The 16,220-nt window shown below is 30.6% G+C and overlaps 1 protein-coding gene across 5 annotated transcripts in view; it reads left to right on the top strand.

Moving 5' to 3' along the window:
* LOC130448964 (class A basic helix-loop-helix protein 15-like) overlaps positions 1 to 12,437 on the top strand; it is a 165,734-nt gene extending 153,297 nt beyond the window's left edge. For all 5 annotated transcript variants that reach the window (XM_056787685.1, XM_056786885.1, XM_056788418.1 and 2 more), the window contains one exon: positions 169 to 12,437. In XM_056787685.1, coding sequence (XP_056643663.1) covers positions 169 to 316 — 148 coding nt within the window. In that variant the 3' untranslated portion in view covers positions 317 to 12,437. The remainder of the gene's footprint in view (positions 1 to 168) is intronic.
* The last annotated feature ends 3,783 nt before the right edge of the window (positions 12,438 to 16,220 follow it).

The following is a 16,220-nucleotide window of genomic DNA, read 5'->3' as shown; positions in this document are numbered from 1 at the left end:
GATTTACGTAATCTGATCTCTCATTTATAGATGTCAAGTTTTAATTTTCTTCATCTAATTTCTATTTTTTTCAATAAATCCAACACTGATTTCAATAAAAAATTTATTTTATTACCCAAAATAAGAAGGAGCTTGTTGCAATGTGTATTAAATCTTAATTACTTCCAGATTCGTCCAAGATATGGAAAGCGATGGAGGTGAAATGGATTTAAATAATGGTTTAGATGACACGTCGAGTACGGAGCCTAATAACAACAACATATACCAACAAAATTTAGAGGCCACTTCAGATAATCATATATTAAACAATCGTTAAATGATAGGAAAAAAATGCGAAAAAACATTCCGGTTGTGGATTTGCCTGATTGAGTGCGATAAATTTATTGCTTTGTTTGAATCAAACTACGATGTTCACCTAAGGTTAAGAATGTTTAACAAAATAAGTAAGGGGTAAGAAAGCTTAATATTCATCACAGAGAATATTCATGTGCAGAAGGTTTGAATTTGTGAACTACCTTGCAAATTACATGGAGACTACTCTAGTCGTTTTCATTTTATATGTTTATTAATTTCAATACATAACCGTCATTTCAAGTCGTCATCAAATAGTTAATTCCCTCTCAGTAGCTTATAACAGGAGTAGTAAATTATATTTTCAATTTACAATACGATTCATGAAATCAAATTAAAAAACACATATGTGAGACTATTAACGCATTACAAACTGGACTAACACTAAAATTCTGCTCCCAATATTCATGCACAATCATTTAAAGAACACGGGCCTTTTAAACCTCTAAAAGAAACGGCACTATATGCAAAGACGATCCAAATTGTAGAATAGAATTCTACAAAAAAATGATGAATAAACAGAAATGGAGTAGCTATAAATGCACTCCTTTTTTCTTATGAATCAATAACAATGAACAGTTGAGATAAAAGAGCAAAACTATAATATTAGTCACTGGATGTTAAAGACTTATAATTAATATCCTTAAAAGGATATGTGGCTATTATCAGTTATAATATTATTTGACCTGTATTTATAGATAGAAATTTGACAAGCAAAAAAGTTGTCACTAAACTGGCCAACCTATTTCCCAATGCAATAGATCCCAACGTCACAAATTAAAAATTTCAACAGAAATAAGGCAAAACCTAATGATTTCATGAGGACAACTTATCTAAATTTCATTATCCGTAGAATAAATATATAAACAGTTTTAATCCGTGGTTTCCAATCTCTATGGTCAATTTTTAAAGAAGTAGGTTTATAACTATATACAATTGTCAACATAAACATATCATTATTATATAAATTACAATACAAAAAGAAAATTGGGGGTGATTATAAGTTTATCTTCAATTACTGAAAGATTTTGGAAGCGAATAGTAGGTTGATGAAAGTTATTTTTTGAAATAGTTCAAATAAAGCCGTTGTAGAGTTTGATATGATAGGTTATCTAAAAAAAATTATCTCGAGTTTTAATGAATATAGTATTGGTGGTGATATATTAAGAAACACTTTTCCTTTTGAAACAACTTGATGTACACTTCTGTTATCTGGAAAAGCATACACTACGTAAATCAGAGTTTCTACTCAACATACCTGTCATTTTCAGCGACAGATAATTCAATAATTAAATTGAGTTTAGTTGATTAAAAGTGTATTTAAAGCCTCCTCGGTTAAATTAAATTCAGAAAGATGCCATTATTACCAAATTGGCAAGAGTGGCAACTTATCAAGGTCTTAATGCGAGGAACGGAGCCAGAATGAAGAAGCTATGTACTTAATATTGGTAAACATGGCAAGTAAATTTACACAGCTAAAAAATTGCAAAAATCTGTCCCAAGACTTCTATGCTATTTCAAGGACGTTTCCAAGATGGCATTTGAGGTGACATTTTTGTGAAGACAGTTTTGTTATTCAAATGATGTGATATTTGTTCACTATAGAGGATATATTGAAATTTTAGTGGGAACTCTCTTTGCTCCGATCGATCTTTCATCGCAAAAGTTTGTAACTGGTCGAGGTAGATGCATATCTGAGCTTCTCTAATGTACTGAGCATCAAACATTTATAGTCTCAAACATTATATTATACAATTTATAGTGGGATTGGGATGTTATATAACTTTAAATTCTGAAACCTCGTCAAACAGTTGATCTAGTACTATACTTTAAACGAGTGATCAGATTACAGTTGAAAAATTCGAAGAAGCAATCTGATTTGGTCAATAGCACTTTGTATTCCAGCACTACAACACCAGGTCACATATATCTTTGATAACTTGCTAAGAATTGATTAAACTTGGTTGTAGAGAAAAATATTTCCACCGACTATATTATTTGTGTGGTTTCACAAAGCTTTTTGACGGAAAAAAGTGGACGTCGAAATTTCTGTCGCCAATATTTTTGCCATTATATCATAGGTATTCGACACATATAATTACGAAACTGGCAGAATAACAACAAAATTTCAAGGATAACAATTACATACGTGTACTTAAATAGCATAGATTTTCAGTAAACATAAATTGTACCCAAATTTTTAATCAAGAATCGAATAATACTTTAAGATTACCCTATATTCGAGTATGCACTTATAAGCTGTTGCTACCACAATAACGAGAAACTATAAAAGATAATTGTCATACATAAAAAAATTAATTTGTTCATAGTTTTACAGAAATAACAAAAATAATATTTAATCTATAACGATTATAGTAATTGCATTTAATTATTACCGAATGACGTATTACAAAACTGCCAAATAATAGCGTCAACTATGGAACTAAAAACCAAATACATTAGCAAATAAATGTGGGAAAATATTTTCATAGCTACTTATCACAGAAAACTACAGAAATGTCAAATATTATATACAACTTTCACCCAAAATCTATGTAACCAATTGTTACTCTATTTCATATATTCTAATAAAAGAAAAGCGAATGAAGAATTAAATTTTCCTCTCTGTTGGTTTCACGTAACCCTGAAGATAAGAATTGGTGACGAAGTATTTTCCCAGCAGGAGTTTGAATTTTTACATAAATGAAACTTTATATAACTTATTATATATTTATTAATTATTAATGGGTACTAAGTAATTTTAAAATACAGATACTACTGATTTAGTGAAACTGAATGCATAATTCTTTACAAATAAGATTAGCAAAAACAGGTATCCTAGAAATTAGCTTAAATCACTTCAAATTAACGATTTCGACGTATTAATTAAAGAATTATCCTAGTGCATCAAGATTTATGAACGGCGATTGAATTAATTTGGATCTACAATATTAAAATCTTGAAATTGAATCCGTAAAGTGAAATATCAATGAGGACAGTGCAAGATTTATATAATTCTTATAAGCAAATTATTATAAGATCGTAATTAACAAATCAGCTTTTACAATATAGAATCTAATACTTACTGGAACACAGTATTCACAAAAAAAATGTTCTTTGTTAAATATTTTTCGTGGTGTACATAGAATCATTAATCCGCTTAAGTACAGATATGAAAAAGGTCTTTTATAAAGATGAAGAGTCTATATTTTATCAAAAGATTAGAATATTATTTTCCCTTAGAGACTATTAAAGGACCACAATTATAACAGGGAATAATCGTCGACAGAAAAGTATCAAACTTTCCAATTATTATTTAATACTGCATCTGTCTAGATTAATATCTTTGAAAAACTTAAAAATTTATAAGTAACGTGGTCGTCGTATTTAAACAATCAGTGCTGGGTAAATTAAAAGAATATTCTTCTTTTTCTTTCTTCCATAATAGGTCTACGCCTGTGCGTTCTTTGATTTCTTTCCTCATTCTGGTTCTAGATCAACAGTCCACCTCTTCCGTGGTCGACCTCTACTCCATCTTCAAATAGGAGATTTATCTATTGCTATTTTCACCAGTCTATCGTCTCTCATTAGACTTGGAAGTTGGTTTCATTGTTTTTTACTTTGTGATACTCATTCGTTAATATTATATACGGTCTAATTCTCGGTCTAATAGTGTTTTTCCCGACATTCGCTTGAGAACACGTTCTGAAAACAGCCCACGTCCTCATTTGCTCTAGCTACTTGTCCTCTTCCCTCGACTTTTACGTTCCCATAACTAGTTATGTCAATTCCAAGGTACATGTGTCTCATTCTCTTGTAGTATTTGACCTTTTAGCTCTAATTTGCATCTAATGGGGTCTTTTAATGTTCTCATGCATATGGTTCTTTCAGTCGAGATAGTCATATTATACTGTTTTCCTGTGAGATTAATTATATTTAATAATCTTCCGAGTCATCGGCATAGCACAAGATTTTGTTTTCTCTGTCACACATTAAGTAACATTTGCCTACCCGCCCCTTTTTTATGATTTTATCCATTATATTTAATAACTTGGAGCTAATGGAGTCTCCTTTTCTGAGATCGCTATTGACTGGTATGGGTTTTGTTTGTTTGCCATTAATGCCACTGTCCATAGTGGTTTTTGGATTATTTTGATTTATTTCGAATAATCAATTTGTATATGTTGTAAGCTTTTGGTGTTTGTTACTTTCTATCATCTATTCTAATACAATCAATTTCGAATACCTTCGTGGAAATTAGTTAACAAATATTGCTCATAACTAACTCAAACCAATAGAAATAAGGCAACTATTTGCTCATTACTAATTATTTTTACATAATTATAGAATTATTCCTTAGAGGAAAACGTCAATTTTGATTTAATCAGTTTTTATAGAATCATTTACAATTTAGCATATTTATAGAATAGAAACAACTATGTCAATTTTGTCATGTTACAGAATGTACTTAATCGAATTTCGTGTATTTTAATATGATTCGAACATCTGCACAAGCTTTCTTACGGTACGTTTAAAGCAATTGTGATTATTATGCTTCCATGTGTTAGTGTCAAATAGTTTTTGTACATAGGTAGTTCAAATTTCCATGTGTGTACACTTAGTGATACTAAAAATACTAAAGAACCTTGAACCACTTTATCAGATTATTCCTCTTCCAAATTCAACAAAAGACCTCTGAAGTTCGTATGAAAAGCCCTATTATGCGAAAACATACGAATACATATCGTACATGGTTATCTGGGAGTGATTCCACATTTAGGTGACTAAACGTACGAAAATTTAGTACCGTACACATAGTGGCAGCTCACGATTTGTTTTTGTTAGAAAATCCTCTTTTAAGAAGACGATTACGCCTTGGAAGAAGAATAAATGTAACTAATTTATCCCAAGCTTTCCCAGGATTGGACTATTTCTACAAACAAGTGACCAGTGTGCGAGAAGCTTTATAGTTTCACACAAGAAAACCAAAACATTCATCAGAACACATCTCTGGAATTGTTTGTTATCGCCGAATCTTTTTTATATCTTCTATCAATCAACGATTTAAAACGAATGTCTTAAGTTATAATTTCAATTAAAAAAACGAGGTTATAGTAAAAGAATTTGCGAGTTAGTTTGTTGAGGTATTTGGGTAAATATTAACGAAAATCAAAAGAATCCTTTACCATATGTACTTCATGGTTGAGAGTCGAATTCTTTCATAACTTATTCATATTGAATGCTGATTTTATTTCTTTTCTCTACTCTCTTATCCTTGTATGGGTACATTGATTTATGATTATTTTAATATTCACACGTACCTTATTAAAAACTGAAACTTTTGACTATAATATCACCTTTTACTAGCATCGTTGAAATACTTATAGCAAAGCTTTCATAAATTCACTTCTATAGCGTCCGCCGTTAAAGCTTGCATTCTACATGAACCAATTATATCTAATGCCTTCAGGGGATCGTAACAAATAGGAAGAGCAAATAAATTTTGTGTTCTTTGAGCACATGATATTATTCATATTTGATTGTTTTGTTTTCCTCTTGGCAACATTCAGAGTGGATGGAGAAGAATGGACCAAACAACAAACTATAAATAATGTAAATCAATTCATATATTTTCATATAATTTTCATTTTATTTCAGGTAAAACAAAATATCATACATAAAAATTTGTTGTTCTTTGAATAAATTATCAAAAATGTATCCATTGGCCTTCAAAAATTTTCTGCGTCGTCAACAAGAGCGCCTGCTCCTAACCTCTGCCTTGTTGAATATCGGCTGTAGTAATTCGAAAACTTCGAATTAGTGCCCATCAAACATGCATAAAAAATAATCTAAAGGTGTAAGATCTAAATCTTGGATTCCAATTAATAGGACCATTCCAACCAATACAACGCCTTGGAAAAAACAAACCTGACGAGCAATTCTATTCTATTGTTTATAGGAACAACCTCTAGTAGTTCTTCTAATTCGTTTAATAGAAATTGGAACTACTGGAATCTTGTGAAATTAACGAAACGATTTGTAGAGCTTGTCACAGCAACTAGCGCTCTGTGTGGGTGAAGTTATTAAAAAAACACTACTATTAACACAATGTTAAGATATGAATTTTGAGCTATGACTTTGAAACAAATAGAATCGAATAAAATTATATGATTTTTTATATGTTATTTTCAAATTCTTAAGTATATGATACTATCTTATAGTTTAATCTTTTTCTTTCCACTTGCCAAATATATATACAAATAATATGTCAAAGCATTTTAGATTATATTTATAAATATATGATGGGTTCAATATTCTATAAATGGAGAACAAACGCGGTGGGTGGTTATTAAGTCCAAAGGTGGGCGACATAAGGAACATCTAATATTCTGCCTTTGTGAATTTACTGATCTAATTCGTATTATTTGAATGGACATTTCAAAGTATTATATAGAATATCACCGATATGATATGGCCGATAAGAAATAGAATAAGAACAGTGGAATTGGATTAAATGAGAAGGTGCCACAAGTCACCGCCATATTAGAACTACAGAACCACTAAATAGTATTGTAATAATATAGTCACGTCCAAATAATGTTAAAGCAAAACGAATACTGGAATGACAGCTTCCAGGTAGGAAACGTAGAGGGCGTCCAACTTTAAGATAGAAAACATACATTGGATGTGGGATTCCCATATATATAATACTTCTATATGGACAAACAGTCAATATAAATAATTTTATTTATTATTTTGTACGTACCATTAGACATATAAGTAATATGGACAGTTTCTATAAGTGAAAGCTGTTCCGACTGAGGAAGACAGAATGAAAACGATTTCTCTATCCTCCGAGGCTTCAGCTCGGTTCTACGCATTCTTAAGCAAGCGTCGAAACAATTTTTTTAAGAAATTGAGTTTATAGTTTATTTTCAACATTTCCATGTAGAAATATTAGGAATAGCCTCTATGAAAATTTACTAGTAAAAATATTTCTTTAAATTCACGATAAATCTACTATATAAATATAATGTAATTCAGAAAGGGAACTGGTAATTTTTAATTCTTTTTCCACAGTAGAGATCCATTTACAAAGCATTTGAACATTCTTTTAGAGAAAAAAAAATAAAACTAATTACTTCTATATCACACTGGAGGGATCAAAATAATATTTTTCAAATATTATATTGTATTAATCATTTAATTTTATTATATAAAATTTATCCATTTATATAGTTAGAAATGGTTAATATTATTTTTTTGGTGCTTTCAATGAAGCCACTTTTCTCAAGTTCTCACTTGCCTTTCGCCCATTAAATATATATAAATATATTTAAATAATAAATAAATAATTCCAACAAAATAAATTAATTTAATTTTACGTTGACGAGCGAGGGGAGCTAGTCCTAATTTACGTGTAATAATAATAATAATAATAATAATAATAATAATAATAATAATAATAATAATAATAATAATAATAATAATAATAATACCATTGGTACTTTCTGAATGGAATGGAAAATGGAAAAAAAGAAAAATATGATCTAAATCTTCTATTGTGTACATTATGGAGGGTAGAGGTAAGGAGAACCGTCTTGTATGGGGTATTAGTTGAAAAGTGTCCACCTGCAACCAGCAAATTATAATACGAAAACTCGCCAAAATAGCGCTAGTGGAAATGATATGGATTTAGCAGTCATATATTTTATGTGCAATTTTCGAATTTTATTAATAGTTTCTTTGACATAGTTATGACTTTCAAAAAAAAATTTAATTTACTATCCTACTCTAATAGTTTGTAGTGCTCTTTTTAAATTTCTTCCACTTGCTACTATAGCGCCACCTTAATTTACTTCCTTTCACACTTTTGGATACGCCGAGATGATTCCTCCATAGTGTATATAAATAATGTGAAATATCAAATACCATTCCGACCCCTTGCATCTATATTTCGTGCTTCCATTCTTCTAGTGACTTGATTTTAAACCAGTGACTAAAAAGTACAACTTCAGAATCTTCTTTTTCTTTAAATGAACAATGAAAATGAAAAAATCACTAATTTTGAAACATACATTTTTCCCGCCTCATGTCTAAATTTTCGAGCGATATTCATTGGTACATGTAAAACATAATCAGTTAATGTTTTTTGAAAATAATTGTCAAATCGTCTTAATAAATGACAATTGACCAATCTTAATTTAGAATTAAACATTTTTATTTATTATATTTCTATTGTTATTTTTGAGAAAATACAGTGGAAAAGAATCTGCCTAATTAATTCGTACTTAAAAGGCATGTCGAATAATATTTGTTTATAATAAACCCAAATATTTGTACGTATACAACAAACTATAATAATTGAGGTTCTTTGATATGTTTAGTACCATGGAAACAATGTACATCTTCTTCGCTTAAAATTTATTTATTAAATAATAATCTATTCCTAAAATTTATTTTTATATTAGCTTATAAGTGATAAGATGTTATAAACGGTTATAAAGAGATTATATATTATACATGTTTTCATATAAAGTTTAATATATAAAAATAATTGTTAAGTAAACTTATTGTGGACAAGTTACCGTATTGAGGAGTATTAGATACTCTTTTCATGTATGCTCAAAGTAAAGAAAACAAACAATGATTGAAAGTGGTAAGAAAATGTTGCGTTATTAAGACTGTACCTACATTAGTATTATAACATCACTAAAATGTAGAAACTCTGTAAATTGTATATACCCTAATGTATATGTCTATGAACTGGCTGATTCGCTACAATCTATATTTTTAATTATTTTACCTGTTCAGTGGTTCATTACGGTACATTTTTATATAAAAACCAGCCATTTACTACTATCAAATAAATATAATTCATATATATTCTCTCAAATTGTTCATCATATTTCTTTAGTTTAAACTACAAATTATAAAATGTGAAATAGAAAACATCTTATTGGGACAAAAAAACAACTAAATTTTTTACCACCTCCATTTCGTGATTGTTAACTAAATTAAAAAATCGTCTTAAGCCTTTTTGGAATATTTTTTTAAGCCTGCTACAACGGACTTTCCTTATTCTTCTTGTATAATATCCATTATCGGACATATCACCTGTGTTGTACTACTATTTATCATAAATATAAGGGACAGTTTAATGTCGGACCAGAACGTTCATGTGTAGAAGCTTTGCCTGCATTATACTGTCGGTAGTTGGCTTTCAGATTTTAGATGTCCGGACACGGGGACACCTAAACCGGGCCGCCCCAGTAAAGGCCAGGACACACCTATCATGCATCCTTCCGATCCGGCTACGATCATACAGAAGGACAAGTATCTAGGAAATGATACTAGAATTTGAACAGCGTAGCTCATACCTCCCCGATCCCACTCTCACACGACTCGAATCATGCATCCGATCCTGAAGTCTATTCGTTTAACTGCTGCAGGAGGCCTGTCGGTTGAAATCTGTAATAATATTTTTGAGTTTTTACAGTGTTTGTTTTTTTGCTAAATTGGCAATAATGTCGTATATAAAACCAGAAGAAGGTATTTAAAGAAGTTAGTTGTATCCAGTACTATATGACCAGGCATATAATCACGCCGACTACAAAGACATGATCTGTAAAAAAGTTACGAAGAAATCAAAGGTCAAAGGTACACTACAGATTAAAATATAATACTCACTTATTACATACAAAGTAGAGGAAGTACATTACATATCTATAATAAATCAGGATGATAAAAGAAAATAAGAATGTACCCAAAATCTGCGTTTTCTTCTGTTCTCCATAAAATGTCTCTGGTTTTCTTCATCTTCATCTTCTAAACAAAGTGCCATCATGAGTGAATCGCAGTTACTGAAATTTTTGCGCCCAGAACCTTTGAATCGATATGGACTAGAGTAGCAAATGTAACGAGCTCGAGCTGGAAATCAGAAAGAACTCGGAAGCGTATATCAGACCGGAGTCGGATCGAAGTGGTGTATGACAAGTCTTAGAAGACAAACCATCATCCTACTATACTTTGTAGATTGGTTAGTCTTGTCAACTGTATTTTTGACTTTATAAACTTGACAGAAACAAAAATGGAAACTGAGCGTATTATAAAAATCATTTTGGCAGTGTAATACTATATGAGATCGTTCAGTTGTTTCCAATTGAAAGTTATCAAATCTACTTCAAACCTACTGCCGAATAGGATAAAATTATATGAACTTCATCCAACGATATTATTGTATATTCCCAAAACTAAGAAAAACTGCTAAATAATGATGATTTCCTCCCAAGGGGTTCCTTTTAGAATCTATATAAGTATTTATCCATTTGACTCTATTGTTTCTTTTTATGTCGTAATTTCAACTTGACGGTCGTGAACCACTTCTTTTTCCTTTCTTTTTCTTCTTTGTCCTTCTTTTTTCCTATGCTGTTCACTGTTTAACTTGTGTTTTAGATAAAAAAAGCTCTCTATTTATTACCAGGTATTAAATGAAGGTTACTTATATGCATCTCCCATTACCTTTTAAGTTTAAGGCTCCGGATTTTCCATAATGGAACTATCTTTCCCTATTATGTTAATCACCAAATCATCAATCTTATTCAATTTACACCCCATACCTTCTTTAGTACCGGCCTCAATTTTGTTTGCAGTTAATTATGATGAATGATGATTTACCAGACGAACGCTATCCATATTGACTACCACATCACTAATTCATTTGTGAAGGTTTTGAGCCAAATGTTCGCGGTTGCGTACACGAGACCGACTCTATATTGAGGCACTTATTCTAAACTGGATGTTTAAGAATGGATTTCTTTCACAAACGGATGCCAAAATAGGCAAGATACATTTTTTTCGTCCCATATAGGTTTCTCCGTTTTCTGTCAATGTGTATTCGCCACACACATGAGAAATCATCTCGGAATCAACTACACAGCTGCGGCTACTTGTGGGTGACATTGTTTTGGTTGAATTTTTTTCATACTATATGGAACGACGTTTACAAAAAATGATAATCCAACTTCAGTTGCGAAAACAATAAAATAGTAGGGGATTTAAAATGAAGACGATTTATTGAGATAACCAACCAAGAATGTCTAAATAAAAAGTTTAAGAAATTAAAATACTAAGTCAACGGGGTCCAATCGTCGAAAGCAATTCCAAGAATATAATGAGTAGTTTAGAGCATGGGATCGAGTACATCGGGTTAACCTAATAAAAATAATGAAAGGAAATCATTATTTTGGCCGTTGAAGATGTATTCTTTTATTTTTGACTAGTATTATAACTAAAGTCAATTAACCTGTAAACCTTTGGGTAATTTTACCATCCGCGTATTTTAACATTTAAAATCAGTTGCAGAATTACCGCGGTAAAACTTTCTAGAAAAACTATTGGATATATAAATTTGTTTGTACCAATTAAGATGTTACATAAAAATTACCAATGACTTTCAGATAATGAATGAACAAGTGCAAAAGTTTTCAGTATTATCTTATCCTGATTTTGTATAATTCATCTATAAGTGGAAATACATGACCTGTGTTGAATAGTTAATTAAATGATACCAATAATTGAAAATATGGTTGTAATGTTATATTTGAAACACAGAATAAAGAAACAAGGAAAATTAATTAGATATTTTTTATGTATACATAGTTTATCTTCAACACTGAAACAATAATGTAATTGATTTAGGCTACAAAAGGTGTCAATTTCATATATAACAGTCGAGATAAACTGTGGCACATACGGTTTTTTATATAAAAATGTTCTAAATATTTAAAATCAAAGTATAAATACAGATGTACAGTATTTTCTGATCTTTGGTAACATTATAAATCAATATAACTCGACCACACAAATTAAATGAAGATATATCAGTCGTTTTTTGGGAAATATAAGTTCCAAAACGCAAATTGTGATAGTAGTAAACTTGCACAAGTTTTTTAGTTTATAAAATATTTTATATATATTTTATGACGTATATGTATAAACGATTGTGTATTCTTGTAACAGAAATTTATCGAAAAGATTTAAATTGTAAGTTCTATCAAAATATATATATAGAAAATAAGAAGCATATTAAACTCAAGTGTTTCATTTTTTCCCAGTTTGAATTATCCACAAGAATAAATATGAAAGTAAAACTATGAAGTGATGCTTTTAAAGTTGTTACGAGACTAAAGTCGCTACCTCATTAAAAAGTACAGTTTTTGTAGCATACCGAGGTTATATTATCAAATAGAGACATTCGGATTGGTCCGTAGGATCGTTTTTGGTATGATTTTCTCTAGTTATACTGCACAGAACATACCCTAAGAAGAAATGCAAACTTAGTTGTTATTGAATGGAAACAAAACGTCGGATTTTCGATGCTGATGCCCTCGATGGTAGATGGCAGAACTAATCTATTTTCGCGGTTAATTTAAATTTACAATATTCACTGTATTCTATGTTATCCATTTTCATCCAGTTCCGATTTCGTGGTTCCCTGAATTCACGATAAAAAATACCTAAAACCGGGACACGTTTTTTTACAAAATAATATTTAGATATATTTCAACTGAAACAAGTAAAATCAGAAGACATGATTAAAATATCAGTTTTATAATAACTAACAAGATACAGATTTTTTTAACAAAAAAATTTAAGAATTTAATAAGTAAATAAATAATAACCAGAAATAAATGAGTAAAATAATATCATTACGATTATATAGTACTATAATTTTGGGAGTTAAAAAAAATATTTTATACAAACAAAAGTCTCAAAGTAAAAATAATTCAAAACAAGAAAATAAACCAATTACCTACATATAATACAGCCTTTTAAAGAGCAATGAACATAAAAATTTTTAAAAACAAAAATAAATATTCTCTCTGTAGACATAAACAAATAAAATTGTAAAATAAATCAACCTTCTATAATAAACAACAGAAAATTTTCATCCCACATGATTCCATCAAATAACATCCATTAAATTCGGTTTCCCCTCTAGAGAGTAAACTGCTTCTGGAGTACAATTCACCCCATACAAACCTGAAAAAAAAATAAAAGATACGGCAGCAAGTAATTTTCTTCTATTTTAATTGCTATGAATACAAGGCGGTCAAGTTCACTTATATTATTTACTTCAATTGTTCCATGATAGTACCATTGATACCAGTTTCAAAAGGTATCCTAGACAACATTCCTTTCAGTGTGGAAATTGAAGGCAACTGAAAATAATTTGATAACTACAAATATTTTTCAATTGTGAATGAATGAATTATTTCATTACATTATCTAAACTTTCTTGTATACACTTAAATATTCCAATTTTACACATCTTCTGCAATGTCTTTAACTGTTGCTTGTTATTGTTTTTCAATTTTGATATTTTGGCTATTGTATTCCGATTAACTTGATATAAGCATTTCCCTAGGTAATAAATTGCTGGTTCCAGAAGAAAAACTCGATTTTTCTTTGTCAAAACTATTGATTAGCTATGTAACAATGGAATCTGAAAATTCACTTGAAAACTCCGAAGGTTCTATAGGTAATTTGCCAGATGTTATGATATAAACACTCGAACTTGATACTCCTTGATAATCATATCAAAGTCAATCTGGGAATTTACATCTATACTTCACTCTATCACCTGCCTGCAAGTCTATCCTGAAATATTCAATGGAAAATTACAGAAAAAAATACTTAACTGTTAAGATTATTCGTCTAGGACTATGCTTCCTACCTGGCTCTAAAACAAATTCTCCTTAATGCAAAGTACAATCTAACTGTATATGGCGAGAATTCATAAATTGATGACGAATGACATATTGGCATTGAGAGTGAGGACACATTTTTATTACACTAGCGTCACGATTGGTAAATAATATCTCTAGATTCGGAAATGTTAAAATTGCTGAGATTGAAAAACATCCGTGTCTATATAATTACACACTACCTGAATATTCACGTAAGGACTTTATTGAGAAAGCTTGGGTAGAGGTCATTCTGTTCATAGAAATAAAACATTCATCATCTTAAGATAATTTCTTAGATGCCACAAATACGACACTGTTAAAATTGTTTTTTATCGCAAATAAACAAACAATAAGCTCATGTTTAATATGTTATACCTAATACATTTCTTCAAACTGAAGAAGAGAATATTTCAAACATAAAAGTACATTGAAATTATAAAAAAAAATAAAAGAAAAATAAGTTTAAAACATTGATATTCCTTTTAACATTAATTCAGAGATCAAAATTCAGAGCTCTCAGTGATAACCATCGATTCGCCTCGTCCTTAAAATATCGGTCAATCAAAGTCAAACATTGTTTTCTTAAATTTTGAGACTATACTGTGATACGATTTTGTTCCAAAGAAAACATTTTTAATTCTACGAGGGGGTACTAGAATATTAACGAAAGGATACGCGAAGAAAGAAATCTAAAAAGTGAACAACTACTCGCTCTTAATTATGATATAATATTATTATTTTCAGCCACAAAAATTCTTCATGTTTCTTAGCATTCACCTTATTCACCAAATTTAGCACAATGTGATGTCTGGCTTTTGAAGAAAATCAACTTCAGAATAAAACAGATGAAAACCATTCTGGAAGCCTTGCAAAAATATTGGATAAATCGATTGCTAAATAAGCATACAACCTACTTTGTAGGAAATTGAATAATGACATGCGACTTATCAAGATTTTAAAGATATAGCAGAAGCGTACAGACATTCTGTTTGTGTTTTTTCAATAGAAATGGAGTAAACGAATGATATTGGGTTATAGTTTCTCGGTTTTCATGAAAATGAGCCGGTCATTTGGGGGGCTAAACATAATATCATAATGCAGTTAATGATGATTTACCAGACGAACGCTATCCATACCAACTACCACACCACTAATTCATTTGTGAAGGTTTTGAGCCAAATGTTCGCGGTTGCGTACACGAGAGCGACTCTATATTGAGGCACTTGAGGCTGGATGTTTAAGAATGGATTTCTTTCACAAACGGATGCCAAAATAGGCGAGATACATTTTTTTCGTCCCATATAGGTTTCTCCGTTTTCTGTCAATGTGTATTGACTGCTACTGCGGCTACTTGTGGGTGAAATTGTTTTGGTTCAATTTTTTTCATACTATATGGAACGACGTGTACAAAAAATGATAATCCAACTTCAGCTGCCAAAACAATAAAATAGGAGGGGATTTAAAATGAAGACGATTTATTGAGATAACCAACAAAGATTGTCTAAATAAAAAGTTTAAGAAATACTAAGTCAACTGTGTCCAATATAGTCCCATATAGGTTTTCCGTTTCCTCTCAATGTGTATTCGCCACACACATAAGAAATAAGATCGGGATGATCTACACAGATTTAGCACAGTGTGATGTTTGGCTTTTCAAGAAAATCAAGTGCAAAATGAAACAGATGAAAACCATTCCGAAAGCCTTGCAAAAATATTGTATTCAACGTTAGGATGTGTCGATTGCTAAATAAGGACAGAACCTAGTTTGTAGGAAATTAAATGTTCACGTTACCTGTTTTACTTTTTTTTCAATAAGATAATCACCATATTTTTGGCCACACGTTGTATACCTACACTTATTGATATACATTAACTCGTTATAGTTTGAAGACGTAGTTAGATCTGGGAAATCTGAGCAGACCCGTTGACGCAAGAGCTTTTGGTCAGAAGTCAGATTTTTGGGGACCAACTTTGCACAGACTTTTGTCATTCAACGGTCTGCACGCACAATTTGGTTGATTTTGGTCAATGTTTCCGAAGTTGTGAACAGTCACAGGGCGACCTGGACGTTGGTCATCTTCAGTGCTCTCTCGGCCTTCACTGAAGCGCTTACACCAC

This window comes from Diorhabda sublineata, chromosome 1 (genome assembly GCF_026230105.1).
Source record: "Diorhabda sublineata isolate icDioSubl1.1 chromosome 1, icDioSubl1.1, whole genome shotgun sequence".
NCBI lineage: Eukaryota > Metazoa > Arthropoda > Insecta > Coleoptera > Chrysomelidae > Diorhabda > Diorhabda sublineata.
This window is presented reverse-complemented; position numbering and strand designations above follow the sequence as displayed.